The 21,961-nt window shown below is 34.1% G+C and overlaps 1 protein-coding gene across 1 annotated transcript; it reads right to left on the bottom strand.

The window, feature by feature from the left end:
- Window positions 1-267: 267 nt before the first annotated feature.
- LOC125655446 (probable G protein-coupled receptor 85) lies at window positions 268-2,758 on the bottom strand. The gene has a single exon (XM_048885740.2). It carries the CDS (start codon window positions 2,756-2,758, stop codon window positions 1,622-1,624), a length of 1,137 nt encoding a protein of 378 aa, XP_048741697.2. The 3' UTR covers window positions 268-1,621.
- Window positions 2,759-21,961: the final 19,203 nt, after the last annotated feature.

Genomic DNA, 21,961 nt, shown 5'->3' with positions numbered 1-21,961 from the left:
TGAGGGTAATTGGTTCTTGTGATCTGGAAGCCTTATTGCTGTTTCGTGTTACATAATACAATTTTGTACTCTCGTCTTATTGATCTCGCAATTAAAGCGTGGCGAGTCATCTTATCTCTTGTTTAACGAAGCCTTTCTGGAGAAAACAGAGAGTTGAAAATTATGTAAATTGTCAAAGCTTTCCCTGTTCAAATTTCTGCTTCTAACCGATCGATTGGAATAAAATTTCTGTTTCAAGATTTAATGTTTTCAAAACACACACCAAGCGAAATGTTTTTAGAAAGTACATTGTACAAAGAAATTAATGTCGAACACAAATTAAACATCGATAAATTGTAATTACATGAAATTGATATGAAATGATTGCTTGTAGATATAGATACATTGTAAGAGGCTTGATAGGAAATTAGTGAGACATTATTTGTTTTTATTGCGGACTAACAAAAGGCCTTCATTCATAAAAAAGCTACAGGAGGATGTAAAAACACCAAAACCTTCATAAAAACAAAGACAAATGATGAATTATTAAGCTTTCGTGTAATAATGGTATACTCGGAGTGTCCGTTTTTATATCTTTCCATGTCCTCGTAATGATGTGTGTCTAATTCATTTCCGAACATGCTATTCTTATAAAGGGGATATTGTTATAAAAGCGTGCAAATAATTCTCAAATCAATACACATTACTTCCAAAAATTGCTACATTGCCAAAATATTTCTTTTACATGGTAAATTTACTGAGTATATATAAATATCAGTTTCAGATGCATACAGATGCATACGAAATATCTATGAAAATACTACATCAATAAAATGCCATATAACTCTTTCTTCTGATCATGCTATTATAAAATTATATACATTCTCATGAGATTTAATGGTATTCACATTTTCATTTGAAAGACGATAGAGTCAACTTGTTCATTTCAAAAAAGTATATGAACATGTATTTACGTGTGAAAGATTCTCGAACACAACTCAGAAATAAATCCTCGAACAGGGATTAATATCTCATTCATTCACTTCCGTCCACTCAACATTGAATTAAAATACATCAAACACAATTTTAAATCTAGGATTGTTCTTTGAGCACGTTGGATACTAGTACTCAATAAATTTTGTCATGGAGATTTGTGAAATAATTTGTAATTGGTTTTATCAGTTCTGCATCGTTTTAACTGTGGTCATTTTTTACGCCTTGCATCCGTACTACATTTGTAGTTCTTATGTTCTAATCAAAGGCCACATATTCACACGTGTATCAAAATTCGATGCAGTAAAATTATGAATAAAATTAAAATTCCCCAAAACGTACCTCATACAATTGATATAATATTTAGTGTTCATATGATTGGTTTACATCGTAAAAATAAAAATGTCGATAATAGAAATCTTCCTTCTTGGAATTTTATTCGTAGCCACTGACCCGACATAAGAACGTAAGGTGCTCAAATTACCTGCAACATCTTCAGGTTAAATTAGATGTACGGATTTTGTCATGGTTTAACTTCCTTAAATAGATTTATTGTCCATTCATGCACACCTGGCCAATGGTAATCACCCTCTCACTACAACAGAAAACAAAACACGTTCAGACTGGTCCACAGACATTGAATGAAGAGTTACCACAGTCCCCTTCTTCTGCTGTAAAAGCGTATGTTATTTATCAAGAGTTTTCTGTAATGAAATATAAAGACGATGGGTGAGACACAAGCTTGGAAAAATGTTGCCCAGGTCGTGATTCGTCGAACACTTTTTGGAATTACAATGCTTGAAAATATAAGCAGAAACGATTGAATGGAATATAGAGACCACAAGCAGTACACACACGTGGTCACAGCAAAGAAAAGTCGACTCAAATGTTCGTTCTTCCTCCTTCCCACGTGCTCAATTGGTCCGTTAGCACTTGATAAATTTTGAGTGATGGTGGGTATCGGACGAAGGGGCCCTCCAGCCCACGTGATTGGGAACACATTTCGTAGTCCCGGGGCAGCAAATGTCCAGTTTGAACTCATGGCAGGCGGGTTTTCTAAAGGCTTCATTCTTCGATGTTCTCTAAGGAAAAGAAAAATGCGAACGTAGATGAAAAGCGAGCCGAACTGCACGGCCGTTAGGACGAGCAGAAAGCCGAATGTGTCACTGTGTTTATAGGACATGTGTTTGAATGTGCACTGACTCTCCTCTTCAACAAAGGTGTACGACCCGTTACCAAAAACAGGCGGAAGCGACACCAACGCTGATAGCAACCAGCCGACGGCAACCAAAACGAGACTCGTGTGCCCATGTAACCAACGTTTGTGTAAGTACGGGTAGGTGATTGATATGTAACGGTCAATTGCAATGGTCATGAGTGTTATGAATGAGTTGAACACAAAGAAGAAGTTGGTGAAAGCGATCACAGTGCATGATATTTCTCCGTGACTCCATCCGACATTTTCAATGGCAGAGGCAATCACAAACGGAATGCAAAAAAGACATCGGCATAAATCGGAAATGGAAAGGTTGAGCATGAAAAAGAACGGCGCTCTGTGAAAAGTTGTGTTGCGAGCTATCGTTATGATAACTAATAAATTGCCAAATGCTCCAAATAGAATAATTCCAGCTAGTAAACTGACGTTAAGCACAATGTCCATGATGCCGACTGACTCGGGTGTAGAAATTCCCGCAGACAAACTTACGGAGTTATCACGTCTGTGATGCGCGCCGTCTTTCACCGACCTCCATCCATCGGAGGAGTAAAATAATACGCTCAAGTTCATGCTTTTCGAGCGCTTCACGTAATTGTTTACAAATGTGTCTTCATCACAAGGACGATTACCACGTGACTTGGTCAGAAAAATTTTCTCAGATCAATATCGAAAACCGTTTGGAAAGTCAACATTAGAGAAGCCCCTGCCAAAAATATCGATCATTCCATGGTATCCTTGCTCAAGCATTAATAGAAGAGATTCAGCTTTGATTTCCCTTAAATTGTTCTCTGTATAACGGAAAAAGCAATTTCCAGAGATATGAAGACGTTACAACTACAATTATACGATTCCGGGCGTCAGCTTTCCTGGCAAACGACCCCAATGAATCTTTGAATACCGCTAAAAAGCGCCATCGGTCTCCCAAATAAGCTTGATCAAGCTAATTCTTAATTTATATTCCACATATAATAATACCTAATAAAACAACACATGATTTATGGTTTAAAAGCTTGTCAAAAGCACAGAAACATGTATTTGTCGTTAATGTAAATTCAATATAACTTTCGCTTTACTCTGGAGTGGGTTTGGTCCCAGGGGAATTTTTATGAAGTTAGTGCTTGTATCCCTGAATTTTCCGACAACGCTCACATGGAATATCAGTTACGTAGAGGGTTAAAGGTCAAACTCATTTGAAGTAACTGCTTCTGACAGGTTACCATTTAATTCAAGCATGTTATTCCTCAAGCGTGTAGCAATCGTGTAGCATAACACTTTATGCGTAAAACGTATATTAATGAACATCAAAAGGCAGCCAATAAAAGAAGTTATAACATCCATGTAAGAGATAGAGGGCATGGAAATTAACCATGTTTGCAATACATTTTCCTCATATTTTAGAACATTGCCTTTTATGACGTATTTTACTCTTGCAAATAGGACTTGCTACTTTTGCAAATCTTATTTGATAAAATGAAATATATCAGAAAGGATAATATTGCTCCATATCACGTGTATATAGAATATCGATGTTTTTCCACAGTTTGAAAATAAATAAGAATTAAAGGTTTACCCAAACAATTAGTGAACACTGATGAAATGACAAGAAAACAAACTGATTGGGTTTTGTTTTGTTTTTTTTTTTGTTTTTTTGTTTTTTTACCTTTTTGCACAAAATGTTGTACTTCTTATCAATAACTGCTTATAAAGTTATCAAAATTATGAATATTAAGTAAATAAGCATAGGACGCAAGCTTATACTTGATAAAAAGTGCATGAATAGTTCTCTATATACATGTACTAAATGTTTTATGAAATTCATTTAAATACGTAATTGCTTACATGTAGGGTAAATACACCCGCCACAAAACACAGTTCTTAATAGAAGTCAATCAGCGCGTTTGATAATGATTTGTCAGTGAACATGTCTATAAAGTTGTTCAAGTGTCGTTTGATATGTTGTCACTATTCTTAAACGTATACTTACTTAATGCATATACAATATACAATCTATACTATTATTATTCTTTATTGCTGAAGACATACGTCTTATGGCATACATGTTTACAAAAATAATAAACAAGTTAACAATTGTATAGTATGGCATGGCATGACATTATATGGTATGTTACACAATACTGATGTGAATTTATAGACAGAGAATGCTACATAAGTAAATCATTACGTAAATTAAAGGCACAGTAAAGATATTTCCTCAAATTACACAACTCTTTGAAATTTTTTACACTTAATAATTGTATAAGTTTAAAAACAGATGGGTTTTTCCAATAATACTTCTTGATATATTTCCTGCGTAATTCAATAAAGTAAGGGCATTTTAAAATGAAATGAAATTCATCCTCAATATCTGAATTACAAAGTTTACAATAGCGGTTATTTCTTGCTACATTAAAATGACGTCCACTCTCAATGGCAAGATTATGCGAAGACATTCTAATTCTACTAATATGTTTTTTATAAACATGTGGTATAGCCTTCATCAAGTAAAATTGCAATGAAAAATAGTCATAAATGTACATATAAATTTTACATCTTGGTGAGGAGTTGATTTGTTCAACAATACTCTGCACAAAAATATCAGAAATTCTTTGCTTAATTATTGGGAAATAAGTATTACAATATACGCCATTATATTCTTGATTACACCAAATATGACCCAAACCTATATCAAATAGTTTGTTTTTTATATGGATAGCCCAATTAATCACACGATTTCCACCCTTGTCTGCTTCTTCACGTAAACTTTTGTAACATGTTTTCAAAATACAATTTTCACTTTGTAATAATTTAAACCAAAATTTAAAAATTCTAAACCAGCGAACAATGTTCATGGGCAGTCTGCCTGTTTCTATATACACCATACCATTATTTGTATTTTTCCTGACACCCAGTACAGACTTCAAATATTCCAAGTGCACTTTTTCAACATCCTTTGCACTATGGCTACCCCAAACTTCACAACTGTAATTAAGTATACTTGCAACATATTTATCAAATAAGGATAACATTGTTTCTGTGTTTAAATACATTTGGCTGACTTTAGATTTCAAGGAAAACATTGCTTTTCTGCCCTGGCTGGCCAATTGCTTTTGTGTGGTGCTAAACTTTCCATTGTAATTCATTAAAACACCCAGGTATGTGAATTTATCAACAATTTCTATAGGCTCCCCATTCAGATGCCACCTTTCATTACTGCTAATTTTACTCCCATTTCTGAAAATAACTATTTTTGTTTTTTCTACATTCACTGAAAGATCCCACTTTGTGGTATAGGTAAAAAGTGTATCCAGCATGCTCTGCAAATCATTAGCACTTTCGGAAAAAATAACCATGTCGTCTGCATACATCAAGACAAACAGATTTAATTCTTCTATTTGTACAGGGATCATTCCTTTTGTTAAGAATTCGATCTCAAAATCATTAACATATAATGAAAAAAGTATGGGTGACAATACTTCCCCCTGTAATAAACCGATATCATTTTTGAAAACCTCAGACAACATTCCTGCTGATCTGACACAAGACTTCATATTTTCATACATCACACGAATAATACCGAGTAGTTTCCCCTTTATGCCAACAGTGCTAAGTTTTTTCCATAATTTTATTCTTTCAATTGAATCGAACGCCTTTTTAAAATCTATAAAACAGCAGTACAACTTTTTTTTCTTACATAATGTCATATCAATAATTGAACTCGGGCTAAATATAGCCTCAGCTGTGCCCCGCTTTGGCTGAAAACCAAACTGCGCATCGGTAATAACATCATTGGAATTTGACCATAACAATAATCTCTGGTTCAAAATAGAAGTAAATAATTTACAGAAACAACTAACTAAGCTAATACCTCTATAATTATTTGGGTCTAATACATCCCCTTTCTTTAGTATTGGAACAATGACCGACTTTGACCACATTTGAGGGAAGAAACCTGATGAAAAAATGCGATTAAACAATTTGTGAATAATAGGTACAAGAACATTTTTAAATTCAATAAAATTTTCATTAATCAACAAGTCCGTTCCATGCGATTTTTCTCTCTTTAATCGTTTGATAGCATCGGTGATTTCAGTTTCTGTTATTTCACAGTCAAGTTCTTCAAAAACACAGAGATTGTCGTTCGCACGCTCAGGGTTGGTAGTCGCAGTCGTGTTCGAATTACTTGTTAGTTCCTTAAAGTGTTCATAGAAGACACCAGGGTTAACATTTTTGGGTTGTCCCTTTTTCCTTTTAAATAGTCTGTAAAATGCCTTAGGGTTGTGTTTGCGCATACTATCAAGCATGTTCCCTTCTGCGCGTTGGTATCGTCTTTTTAATTTCGATGCTAAAGCTTTATATTCCTTCTTTGATTGCATGAGATTTTGATGCTTTACAGAGTTTTTATTGCGATTGAATAATCTATCTATCTATCTATCTATCTATCTATCTATCTATCTATCTATCTATCTATCTATCTATATATATATATATATATATATATAAAATAAAAAAAAGAGCACCCATCCTGAACTTCCGATATCAAAACACGAAACATTTAGTATAATATTGTGAATATCCTTATAGGTCTACTTTGATATATAAATATATATTATTACTACAGTAACTTGATCCGAAGAGTCGGATCACGTCGAGTTGACAGGCGCGGATCATCAGATCACACGAGACGCGAAACGTCGAGTTTGATAAATGATAAATTTATTATATACCCCCTTCTGCATTTTAAATCCACATTTATAAGATAATAAATGTAATCCAAATTATCAAAAACACAGATATACCATGAAATTATCTTTTATGTACGCAGTTTCGTTTGTGATGCGGTCAATATTTTCCACAAATAACATAGCACAAACTCCCCGTCGAGGCCTCATTACGTCACAGTGCCTACGAACGAACTCTGGTGGAAGTTTGTAACCTAGCGTTGATGCATTGTGACGTCATTGTGACGGCATCAGTTTCAGAGGATACTGATAGAATGTGCTACACGGGCAGATGAAAACAAGCGGTATTCTCGCGAGATTATACTTACTTGGGTGAAACGTCACCAATAGATAATATATTTCCGGAATAATTGTTGGCGTATAATACGCCATATTCAAATTCGAAAAATTAATCTTAATAAAATATTTTCTAATAGATATAAAATACCTTACATATCCAATTACATGACAAATTTGGCTAGGTACATTTGGAATGAAATTACACGGTATTTTTAGTAGGCTTCATATCAGAGACATATATTATTTTAGGGCTAATATTGACTATAAATCAAAATTATTTTTTTTTCAATACAATATGCAAGAAAGTTGCCAGAAATTTTACTGAACTTCCATTTTTGTTGCACATAAGAATCTTAAGAGCATCAGACAGACAGATGGCGTGGGGTTTTTTTTTTCTGAAGGGGGGGGGGGGTAGCAGAGGATAACTCGCGGTCGTCTAAAATTCTTGACTATCAAACGAAAATAAAAAGGGGTCCAAAAAATCCATAACAGATGTTCTCTATTCCAAACTTCAACACCATACATGTAAAGAAGGGGGCGGATTCATCCTACCATGCAATGTAAGGGGGGGGGGGTGTCAGCCAGTATATCATAATTCGCAAGGGATGATAATTTACTATGCTTGTGAATATAATGGAAAATTCAACTTTATCAAAGTTAAAAGTATCCCGTCTCTGATTTAAAGCGCATGAGAGTAAAGGATATCAAATTGGAATGGGACGGTGGTAAAACGGATTTCTTTTAGATCCAGTGGTACGGTATGTATTAATATCTCACCAGAGCTCATAGAATGTAGAACTGACTTCATAATGACTTATGAAGGTGATCGGTGGGGAAATAACATATTCTGGTGATATCACTGGTTCTACAGGTATATATTTTGTAGACAGTGGAGGGGTGGTGGTGTGTACACAACATCTGTACACGTACACTACCCACTTCACGTGTCTGTGCATTATGCAAGCACTAGTGTTTGCAAACCTTTATAAGATACATGAAAGACTGCATTGAAGATAATGGCAAGGATGTCACTTAGGATCAACAAGCTCCACTTTTAATTTGGTGTCTGTGCATCAAATAAAGTATTTCTCATCTCCCACAAAATCTTTAAAGAAGAACACTATAACAAGAGATGGGAGATGTCTCTCATTATTCCATGGAAATAATTGTCATTAACACTATATTCTTTTAGCCCCTTAACTGGCCCTGTGAAATGCAGAACCACATGACCTCTACCCTTGCCCTTGGTGACTAGGTATACAGACTGTTGAATAGCAGTTGACCTTTGCTGTTCACTACAACAACCTTTTTCAAGACCACCAATTCTTTTAACACAACTTCCAAGAAATGCAATAAAATGGGAAAGTCTAACAGATTGAAACACACAAGAGTCAATGTACTATAATCATGATTTTATGCTTGTTTATAAGGAACTCCTTGAAAGAAATTAAAAATATTTTTAATATTTATGATCAAGATTCCTTATAGCCAATATTCTTTCAAGCTTAACAAGGTTATTATGATGTGCATTGAAAATAGTTATTCTTAAAGGGGCATTAGCTGCCATTTTGATACCAAAAAATTAATTAAATGAAATTTGCTCCATATCATACATGTATATTTCAGTGATAACACCAGTATTTAATTATTTCAAACACCTTTTAACCCCAAAACAGGAACATTAATGTGTATGAATATCACATGAATTTTGGTAATTAAATGATTATTGTCTTGCAAGACAATAATTCGTCCTTATGTATTTCTATACACTAAAAGTGACAATCTATTAGGTTTCTCATGTTTTTGTACAAAATAAATATTATTATTAGGCATTAATATATATTCTTATTGAGAGATTTTGAATAAAAAGGTTGCCATCACTTTCCCAGCTAATGCCCCTTTGACAAACTACATAGCATATCATAATTAACTTGCTGTTAATGAATATGTAACTCTTAAATTAGGTTAAGAGAATTTGATACCAAAGTGCAGAATATTATATTGTAAAATGTACAAAGGTGCAGCCTTGAAATTTATTAAACATAACAATAACATGATTTCACAAAGTGTATTAATCAGTAATGGACAGTATCACTTATACCCTTCATAAATGTATTTTAACATAATGCATTTAGTACTACTGTGTGCTGGATTATTTTTCAACCCCATGTAAATAATGAATTACATTCAAGGGCAACAACTCTTCTAGACACATATTCTGTTCTGAACACAATCTCTTCCATAGTCATAAGATATACATCATCATTTAAACTAATGTGTTAACATGTGCATACCATAGGAAAAGATTTCACACACATACATCATAACCTATTATCCAATGTGGAGATGTACATGGACTCCAAAGTTTAGATATTGTATGTCTAAAAATATGTTCATTTGAAATATTAATAAGTACAAATGTACAATGTCAGCTACAATATGAGTTGAGGATTTTTTTCAAGTTTTTCATAGCAAAATCATGATGGTATGTAAATCTATCCAAATACATAAGGGTCTTAGTACAGTTTCCAGCACATCCATTCATATTCCTGGTCATCCTATCTCTAACAATCTAGACATTACTTAGTTCTCTCCATGCCAAAAACACATAGGACCGAGACTCTCTCCAATCCACTCTGTTCTATTGCTACCATCTTGATCTCATTCAAGTTTCTCCATTCTGCAATCTTTCTTTCTGCTTCTACTGTTCCTCTCCAGGTTGTTTTCGGTCTCTTAAATGCCCTCTTCCCTTCTGGTGTCCAACCCAACGCCATCTCACTGTCATTGTCACCTCCCCTCCATAGCACGTGTCCTATATAGTTCCATCACCGTCTCCTCAGCTCATTGTTTATTGCATTGATGTCAGTCCTGGCTGCCACTTCCTGTTTTCCATAATTTTCTGCTACTTTATCCCCAGTATCCTCTGCAAGCATCTGATATGGTAAGCATCTATTGACTTTTCACCTATTCACCTTCCAAGACATGGAAATGCAAAATTTCTGAAAAAATAAATGCAAATATACCCTATGATAAATTTTAAATACATGCGTCTTAAACAGTACAAGAGGCCAAAGAGCCACATCGCTCAACGGAGTCACCTTGGCCCTGTCATTGTACAGCTGTTGTGATTTTAAAAAGATTTCAGTCTTTATTCCTATGAAAAATGTTGATCCCATATTGTGGCCCCAGCCTACATGAGCCCCAAAGGATCACAACATTACTGAAAATGAATTCACATTACGCAGAAATGCCCCAACACCGCCTCAACACCAATATGATCGACAAGATCTTGCTGTTCTGGATAAGACCAAGGTCACAAGGTAATTAATCATGGTACATGCATGATACAAAAGATCTTGACATAAGAAATCTATATACAAAATATGAAAGCTCTGTCTTAAATAGTTGAGATATTGAATAGGTCAGATTTTTATCAAAAGTAGGTCAAACTTCCAGGTCAAAGTCACAAGATCGAACACTGTTGCATCACATGAAAGAACTTTTCGTAAAAAATGTATATACAAAATATAAAAGCCCTAGCTTAAATAGTTCAAGAAATATTTTTAAAAAAGATTTTTCCTATATACTTGTATGTAAAACCTTTATCCCCTATTGTGGCCCACCCTACCCTCGGGGCCATGATTTTAACAAAATTGAATCTGCACTATGTCAGAGAGCTGTCATGTAAATTTGAACTTTTCTAGCCCAGTGGTTCTTACGGAAATTTTTAAATGCCACCCCCCCCCCCCCACCCCCCGGCCTATTTTTACATTTTTGTAAGTAAGTAAGTAAGTAATTTTTATTTAAAGTCGGAACTATATACAGGTAACAATAAACATGAGCTAAGAGCTCTTTAACCGACTATATAGCATTAAAAAAACACAAAGCACTAATGATATATAATTGCATGCATAGACATAAAAACAGAAATTTGAAATAAAACAGGACGCATACATGTATACAGACATCACAAGTCATGCATATATATACACAGGGACTAGCTATATTAAGATTATCGCCCCTTTGAAGGGGGCATAGTCTTTCATTTCAACAAACTTGAATCCCCTTAACCCATGGATGATCTATGCCAAGTTTGATTGAATTTGGCCCAGTGGTTCCGGAGAAGATGAAAATGTGAAAAGTTTACAGACAGATGGCAGATACAAAGTGATTAAAATAGCTTACTTGAGCTTTCAGCTCAGGTGAGCTAACAATATATCTTTTAAGATGTTTCAGCATATATATATCTTTTATTAATAATAACTTCTTACCCTGTCCCTTTTCTTTTCAGTGGAATGAAATCTGGGTTGTAAGATGGTAGATACATTTTTATCCATTCTTCAGCTTTCTGGAAATGTCATTTTGGAGTTTCAGACAGGCTTTGTTTCCTGAAATAAACTTTAATTTAAAATTTTTTTTATTTAGAATTTCTGACTTAATTTTGAACTACATGTATTTGGAATAAGTAAATACTTGTAATGTTCAAGGGACATTATATGGAACGAGCACGCAGGATTTTAATATCATTTATATGTACTTATTGAATTTAATCTGGGTAAATCTACAGTTCACGCTTGCCTTTTATTAATTATATTGCATCAAAATTATTTGCCTGCATCATTAAAATTGCATGTGATGCACGTTATACTTATAAATTACACCTTCCTTGAAAAGTAACAGTCAAATGTCATAGTAAAAAAAAGATAATATGGTAGATCCATGAAAGTAGGTTCAAAGTAGCTATAATCATCTCCATTATGATAGGATAAACTTCCTGAAGCTGGAATATTACAAAATTTTACTTATTAGATTTAGAGTTTGATACAATCTTTTTAATAGATAAAAAACACCCTAGACATTTGTTCCTTACATTTATATTTCCTAGTACCTTAATTTGCTAATTAATACATGCAAAGGTAGCAGTATGTTTACTACATTCTTTGGTTGTGTGGCACTAGCATCTATTGTTTTCAAGATAAAAGATCTCCAACACCAGGGACTGAATCTTCAATTTATGCCATAAAGTAGTACATGTAGTTAGGAGAAACAAGTAATGTATAAATTCACTTAATTAAAGAAAAAGTAATTAGTTAGTATGATCTATCTCTGAATACCATAGAGGCATAGCAGGGTTGGACGGTTAAAACCGCCCCCGGTTTTAACCAGTGGTTTTAACTGTCCCGGTCAATACTCCCCAAGTGGTCAATAATGGTCAATTGTGATTTAAACTGTCCATTTTCCTATTTTTGTACATTTCTTGCAAAGATAAAGATAAATTAAGTCTTTTCATTATATGGATCAATTGTTGATTAATATTTTTCATTAGATAATCAAATGTAATTTCATAAGTTTAATATATTTGGTTTGCTAAAACTGACCGAAATATCTTCAGTACCTACCAGAGGGTCACAGTTCTATAACATAGCTTGATTATTGGAGACAGACCTCTTAATACATGTACCTGGACAGATTAAGAATAAAAGGTAGCTGGACATTACCTGAGCCCAGGAAGCAGAGTGGACAGGTGTTAATAAGCATAGGCTGGGACCAGAGATGACCAGTGTACCTGTTATTGTTATGAAAACATCACTAACCCACTCTCAAATGTTTATTCAACAGTTAAAATGAAGATTGATGAAACAATACTTATACTAAGGTAGTTCTTGTTAAATTAAGGAATTTGAACAGAAACTTTTACATCTCCCCAATATTCAACAGTCATTTGTACATTATTTATGTAATATTATGACTTATAAGTATATTATATATACCAAACAATTTTCAATCGACCAGTATTAACCAGTTTCAACCAGTATTGACCACCGGCCTCATATCGACCACTTTTTTGCCAACCCTGCCCCGGGCATAGACATATAACAGATATGTTATCCGTTATATGTCTATGTGAATACATACTGCAACTTTGCATTCTGAACAATTAAACATACACATTATATAATTATACAAGTCCATATTGCTCTTTTTCCAGCCAATTGTGCATTTACTAGTTCTGGTATACATGTTTTTCCTTCAACGTATCCGCTTCGTTTGTTTATTGCCGCCATTGCGCACTAGCATTCCGGATAAATACTAACTACCGGATACGTCTCTTTCATTTCGCTCATTTCCGCGCGAGACCATGGGTTGTTTTCATCTGCCCGTGTAGCACATTCATACTGATACGGAATCGGAAAACCACAGTGTGGTGATCCGGAAAACCGGATCACACGCTGTGAAATCCACAGTATCAACAAACGATACATTGATGGGTATATAATAAAGCCCAATACCGGAAGTTGGAATCTTGACAGCATCACATCCCAGAATTTCCAGTGCTTAGATAGCAGAGTAAAATCTTGTAATCGTATTATACTTCATACGCAAGAATTTAAGGGGGAAATGATCTTGTTGGTTTATAAAGTCATGTTGCTTGGCAGGAAGGGATAATTTCTTGGAATAAAAATATTATCCCACGTCTGGGCGTCTGGTGAAGCTCTGCAATATTTCTTCTCCGATTCTTTGTTATTGAATACACAACGCTAGCGGCACAGTATAGTCAATATACTCGAAAAGGCATTAAGGACCCGGAATCGTATTGTAAATGGAAACATGAGACCTGAACAGGGAATGGATGTGGATTCAGTATGATAAATTTATTGCACGAATCTTCAGTGTATAAGAAGCTATATTCATCATTTGAAAGAAATTGCCTTTGGGAGTGTTTTTTATTTATGAAAGTATCATATCCCCCCCCCACGCTATCACTATCATGCCCCCCCCCCTTGCTATCACTATCATCCAATAAATGCACAAAGCAGGTAACAAGGATACAAGGATACAGCAGATTCGGAAAGATTTTGTTCAAAGTAGATCTAAAAAATCCTCAAATCTTCGTTTACTTTTTTTCAAAATTTGTTCGGGAACAGCCCAAAAGCACATTTTTATTCCAGTATGTGTCGAACAAATTGTGTAATTTTTTTTTCAAAATGTCTCTCGCGCTTGCGCGGGTTTTTACAAAACTGATAACTAATATTACATTTGATTTACACTCGAACATGGAATAAGGACGTAGATCTTTATCGAATACAACATTTCTGCAAGTTTGATGAAAATTGAAACGTGGGTAAATCTTGTATTCTAGGGATAAAACTTGGAAGTTTTCATTTAATGATCTCCTCTTCGCTTTATCCTTAGAAATCAATGTCTATCGTATCGTATATAAAGAACATCTATATAACGGAATACACAGTCAAATGACCTCTTAATTGGGTTCGCTTAGGTTTCCTCCCCAAGAATCAAGTTTAAGCATTACAAAACTTACTCGATCGATGGCAGGAAACATCAGAACCAGAGTAGTAGTAATAACTGGATGTACAACAGCTTTCTAATGTCTAGAATATACAAAGTCATATAGAATTGGATGTACAACAGCTTTCTAATGTCTAGAATATACAAAGTCATATAGAATTGGATGTACAACAGCTTTCTGATGTCTAGAATATACAAAGTCATATAGAATTGGATGTACAACAGCTTTCTGATGTCTAGAATATACAAAGTCATATAGAATTGGATGTACAACAGCTTTCTGATGTCTAGAATATACAAAGTCATATAGAATTGGATGTACAACAGCTTTCTGATGTCTAGAATATACAAAGTCATATAGAATTGGATGTACAACAGCTTTCTGATGTCTAGAATATACAAAGTCATATAGAATTGGATGTACAACAGCTTTCTGATGTCTAGAATATACAAAGTCATATAGAATTGGATGTACAACAGCTTTCTGATGTCTAGAATATACAAAGTCATATAGAATTGGATGTACAACAGCTTTCTGATGTCTAGAATATACAAAGTCATATAGAATTGGATGTACAACAGCTTTCTGATGTCTAGAATATACAAAGTCATATAGAATTGGATGTACAACAGCTTTCTGATGTCTAGAATATACAAAGTCATATAGAATTGGATGTACAACAGCTTTCTGATGTCTAGAATATACAAAGTCATATAGAATTGGATGTACAACAGCTTTCTGATGTCTAGAATATACAAAGTCATATAGAATTGGATGTACAACAGCTTTCTGATGTCTAGAATATACAAAGTCATATAGAATTGGATGTACAACAGCTTTCTGATGTCTAGAATATACAAAGTCATATAGAATTGGATGTACAACAGCTTTCTGATGTCTAGAATATACAAAGTCATATAGAATTGGATGTACAACAGCTTTCTGATGTCTAGAATATACAAAGTCATATAGAATTGGATGTACAACAGCTTTCTGATGTCTAGAATATACAAAGTCATATAGAATTGGATGTACAACAGCTTTCTGATGTCTAGAATATACAAAGTCATATAGAATTGGATGTACAACAGCTTTCTGATGTCTAGAATATACAAAGTCATATAGAATTGGATGTACAACAGCTTTCTGATGTCTAGAATATACAAAGTCATATAGAATTGGATGTACAACAGCTTTCTGATGTCTAGAATATACAAAGTCATATAGAATTGGATGTACAACAGCTTTCTGATGTCTAGAATATACAAAGTCATATAGAATTGGATGTACAACAGCTTTCTGATGTCTAGAATATACAAAGTCATATAGAATTGGATGTACAACAGCTTTCTGATGTCTAGAATATACAAAGTCATATAGAATTGGATGTACAACAGCTTTCTGATGTCTAGAATATACAAAGTCATATAGAATTGGATGTACAACAGCTTTCTGATGTCTAGAATATACAAAGTCATATAGAATTGGATGTACAACAGCTTTCTGATGCCTAGAATATACAAAGTCATATAGAATTGGATGTACAACAGCTTTCTGATGTCTAGAATATACAAAGTCATATAGAATTGGATGTACAACAGCTTTCTGATGTCTAGAATATACAAAGTCATATAGAATTGGATGTACAACAGCTTTCTGATGTCTAGAATATACAAAGTCATATAGAATTGGATGTACAACAGCTTTCTGATGTCTAGAATATACAAAGTCATATAGAATTGGATGTACAACAGCTTTCTGATGTCTAGAATATACAAAGTCATATAGAATTGGATGTACAACAGCTTTCTGATGTCTAGAATATACAAAGTCATATAGAATTGGATGTACAACAGCTTTCTGATGCCTAGAATATACAAAGTCATATAGAATTGGATGTACAACAGCTTTCTGATGCCTAGAATATACAAAGTCATATAGAATTGGATGTACAACAGCTTTCTGATGTCTAGAATATACAAAGTCATATAGAATTGGATGTACAACAGCTTTCTGATGTCTAGAATATACAAAGTCATATAGAATTGGATGTACAACAGCTTTCTGATGCCTAGAATATACAAAGTCATATAGAATTGGATGTACAACAGCTTTCTGATGCCTAGAATATACAAAGTCATATAGAATTGGATGTACAACAGCTTTCTGATGTCTAGAATATACAAAGTCATATAGAATTGGATGTACAACAGCTTTCTGATGTCTAGAATATACAAAGTCATATAGAATTGGATGTACAACAGCTTTCTGATGTCTAGAATATACAAAGTCATATAGAATTGGATGTACAACAGCTTTCTGATGTCTAGAATATACAAAGTCATATAGAATTGGATGTACAACAGCTTTCTGATGTCTAGAATATACAAAGTCATATAGAATTGGATGTACAACAGCTTTCTGATGTCTAGAATATACAAAGTCATATAGAATTGGATGTACAACTGCTTTCTGATGTCTAGAATATACAAAGTCATATAGAATTGGATGTACAACAGCTTTCTGATGTCTAGAATATACAAAGTCATATAGAATTGGATGTACAACAGCTTTCTGATGTCTAGAATATACAAAGTCATATAGAATTGGATGTACAACAGCTTTCTGATGTCTAGAATATACAAAGTCATATAGAATTGGATGTACAACTGCTTTCTGATGTCTAGAATATACAAAGTCATATAGAATTGGATGTACAACAGCTTTCTGATGTCTAGAATATACAAAGTCATATAGAATTGGATGTACAACAGCTTTCTGATGTCTAGAATATACAAAGTCATATAGAATTGGATGTACAACAGCTTTCTGATGTCTAGAATATACAAAGTCATATAGAATTGGATGTACAACAGCTTTCTGATGTCTAGAATATACAAAGTCATATAGAATTGGATGTACAACAGCTTTCTGATGTCTAGAATATACAAAGTCATATAGAATTGGATGTACAACAGCTTTCTGATGTCTAGAATATACAAAGTCATATAGAATTGGATGTACAACAGCTTTCTGATGTCTAGAATATACAAAGTCATATAGAATTGGATGTACAACAGCTTTCTGATGTCTAGAATATACAAAGTCATATAGAATTGGATGTACAACAGCTTTCTGATGCCTAGAATATACAAAGTCATATAGAATTGGATGTACAACAGCTTTCTGATGCCTAGAATATACAAAGTCATATAGAATTGGATGTACAACAGCTTTCTGATGCCTAGAATATACAAAGTCATATAGAATTGGATGTACAACAGCTTTCTGATGCCTAGAATATACAAAGTCATATAGAATTGGATGTACAACAGCTTTCTGATGCCTAGAATATACAAAGTCATATAGAATTGGATGTACAACAGCTTTCTGATGTCTAGAATATACAAAGTCATATAGAATTGGATGTACAACAGCTTTCTGATGTCTAGAATATACAAAGTCATATAGAATTGGATGTACAACAGCTTTCTGATGTCTAGAATATACAAAGTCATATAGAATTGGATGTACAACAGCTTTCTGATGTCTAGAATATACAAAGTCATATAGAATTGGATGTACAACAGCTTTCTAATGTCTAGAATATACAAAGTCGTATATAGTATATATACCTGTTGTTTTCCTTGATTCTATCTAGATTATTATTCAACGAATTTAACAAAAAGAATGCAGAAAACACATGCATCGGCTGTTAGGTCACAAAGTCATGATAAACCCTATCTACTATATATGCATGGTTATTTTCGCCCCGTGTTTCGCTTTTCTACACTTGCAGACAGTTTCGCCCCGTTTTAAATTCGCCCAGACATAGTTGTGTTAAAAAAGAGATATGAGAGAAAACAATTTCGCCCACTCTTAAAATCACCCAATGAGTGACGAAAATAAAACGGGGGCGAATTTTCACCTGCATATATACAATATGACTACTTCTCTATCGTTATACCGAGCTAGGGTATAGGTAACCTTTATTGTATAGCATGTAAATGCAAGAGCAAAAGTTGTAACTTGAATTTAGAATAAAAATAATCGAATTTCAGTCATATTATGTAAATCTGTTACTTTTGTTCAATTCATAATGTCAATCCATTATTTGCCTACATGCACATGTATACATTCATATCGTTTAAATTTCGTATGATCATGCATTCTTATATTTCATGCCTTAACGTTTTGCTTTACTGTTTAACTTGCGTGACCCAATGTAATCGTAATTATTCCAGTTGAACCTAGCATTCTTTAGCATGCCACACCTACAGTTGAGATTGAAAAACAAAAGCTTATACACTTATACCAATTCCCCACTCATTATTATGTGTTAACAAATGGCGATCACGTTTTGACATGAAAGGAAAGAGAGCCAGAACTGAGGAACAGAAGAGGAGGTTAAACTGGAATAATTACCACTAGGTGCTGTCATAAGACAGTAATACCCGCACGAAAGTGGTTGCCTTTGAATATATCATCCATCGTAGTCATGCAACAAGCAAATAAGCAACAATAGTTACCACATAAAATACCCTATACCATATACATTGTACATGTATATTCTTGCTGCATATGTCAAGATGTATTGAGTCTTCTGTTGGGCAAGTGCCCTGGGGTCATCCCACACCCTATTTCATAATTCTTGAACTATATTTAAACCAATTGAGGTCCTGACCCCTGATCCATATACATGTATATCCATGCTGCACATATCAACTTCAAGAAGCATTGAGTATTCTGATGGGTAAGTGTCCCGGGGTCAACGCTACACCCATTATTTTCTTATTGTTCAAATACATTTAAAATGGTTGAAATTCCAATCCCTAAAGCAAATAAATTCTTGTTGCACGTAATACAATGCACTGAGCATCGGGTTTTTACTTGTCATTTTCCCACCCTATTTGCCCCATTCTCTACCCAGAGTTCCGTGCGCTCCTCGCAGGTGTACATGTGTATGTGAAGCTTGCGTAACGCGCCCTCTGGTGAGAGAATGTATTTGCCCCTCAAGATGAAAAAGAAAATTCCGAAAAGTTATTGCACATTTAAAAGACACCGCCTATCATCTCTCTAAAGGTGATTTGGCTACTGTATAAAATGCAAGACGAGTTCTGGGAACCAGTTTTCCTGTAGAAAAACATCGTTTTCCAACCTCCAATTGGTCCTTAGGGTGAAAATGAAAATTCTGAAACCTTTTTGCACATCTGCAGGACGCCATTAATTACCTTCGAAAAGATGATTTGGCTACTGTGTTAATTCTGAGATGATTGTTGGGAACCAGGTTTTATTGGTAAAAAAAAAAAACTCCGTCATTTTTTGACACCAATGAAAATGAAAATTCCAATCACGTATTGCACGTCTACAGGACACAACTAATTACCTTCTAGAGAGAGAGAAAAAAGAGATTTGCATTTAACTCTCTGAAGTAGCTTTCACTCTTAACATTGTTTATTGACCAAAGGAGCCCTGTGGCTTATAGGTACACTGTGTACAATACAGGCAAATGGCAGTGGATTCAGAATTATTACAATATGTAAACATATATTATCAGACAAATAAGTTTAGAAACTATTAAATCTAAGCCACGAAAAAAGAAACACAATCTAATTCAAACCAGATTCTAGGATACGCTCACAATCGCTATACGGCGCGGATCTAAGAAGTCTGATTTTCTAGGATACGCTCACAATCGCTATACGGCGCGGATCTAAGAAGTCCGATTTTAATTAGATTGAAAGAAACATCATGAATGACAGTTAACAGATAGTGCTTCTCTTTGTTTTGTAACTTTCACTAAATACTGACAAAGCTTATGAATAGTTTTAAAGTTATATACACTAAAAAGTTCTACAAATGAAAAAGGGAGGGGTTTTATAGTAATATTATTGATATAGTTACCAAAATCTAAGAGAAATTTGATTAATGTACTAGACAACGGCTACATTACAGGTCACAAACCTTTCTAATGCACGTGGTATGCTTTCAAGATTAACTTTATGGCATTCGAAAAACAGTCGGCAAATAACAAATGCAGAAAACTTAAATACATGTAGATTTTTTTTTAAATTAATGTTTTAAAAGCTTTTAAGTTGAAGATATCAATTGCAATTAATGTATACATTGCACATTCCATATCATGAAATTATTTGCCTTGCTTTTATAGTGAAGCATGGATATATTACCGGGGGAAAACAACAAATACAACCCCAACCCCCCCAACAAGAACAACTAACAGCAAATGGGAAAAAGTAAAATGTAATGGAATTAATATTGACAATAAAAATCAATAATATAAGGATTATTGACAAAGAAAAACAAATCATTACTTTAAAGAAAAACATGAAGTGTTAAATTTTCTCTTTCAGTACGAAAATGAATAGTACGAGTTACATGTGACACCCAATACCAAAGATTGGATTCACAGAAGAAAATCTCACTTTATTCAAAATCCTGATTAAATACATGTAAATACCGCAATTCAATGTAATAGAATAATAAAATAATAATGATGGATTTGGATATATAAAATTAAGTTTATCATTTTATGATCTAGGTTCACAGTTAATCATACTCGTCTTTCTAAAACCATAACATATTCAATGGTCCGCCTCCTGGTGGCCAATAATAATTTCTATGCATATTTCGTCGACAATTTCAATCTGTTATTATTAATGAATTAAGGGATGCTGTCGCGTCCACGTAAGGAAGATAACTCCTACATCATTGACACGAATGAGCCGGTTTCGAGATACGTCCGAGTTATTTCCCTTTGGAGAACTCTCGTACATAGTAAGGCGCGAAAGAATTTGTTTACTCGCGGGAGTGGGACAGATATTCATCACAGTGTAAGTGAATGTACTCAGTAAGTTTCTCATACGCTGTTTGATAACCCGAATTCGACTGATGCACAAACTAAGTAAGTGATAAGTATTTAGGGAGTAATTAAATACATATAATTCTTATCCTATCACGTTATTTCGCAGGTCATAAGTACCATATCCAAAATATTTCTTGCAAATATGACATTGTTTGTATGTTTCCTCTTCGGTAAAACATTTCTTTCGATAGTATTTCCCACATTTACATATTTAAAGAGAAGCCTCTTTTAATACATTTCATCGTCTTCCTCGTTGGCTGCATATCCACTCTGTCCCACTTAGGCATTCAAAGTTCCACTAAATGCATCTCCTATACAGAAGAGTTCGTATCTCGAAACTTTTTCGCTCACAGATTTTTTAAAATAAGCAAACTATAAAGATAGTAATTCAACTGAAAATAACTCAATGATCAAGCAGATTCAGTGTGGTAGATCCATGTAATAAAAATGGTGTTTGATATCTGAGGCAGTTTCATTACATGTATAATGCAGCTCTCCCTCATGTTCGTCTTCTCTAGATAATATTTTCTTAAAATCAATGGCTACGATGATGAAAGTCGGTA

This window comes from Ostrea edulis, chromosome 7, assembly GCF_947568905.1.
Source record: "Ostrea edulis chromosome 7, xbOstEdul1.1, whole genome shotgun sequence".
NCBI lineage: Eukaryota > Metazoa > Mollusca > Bivalvia > Ostreida > Ostreidae > Ostrea > Ostrea edulis.
The sequence above is the reverse complement of the archived record's forward strand: the minus strand, read 5'-3'. Positions and strand labels throughout refer to the sequence as shown.

Coding starts and splice junctions, on each gene's coding strand:
- LOC125655446 (XM_048885740.2), bottom strand. CDS start 2,758: ATGAACTTGAGCGTATTATTTTACTCCTCCGATGGATGGAGGTCGGTG.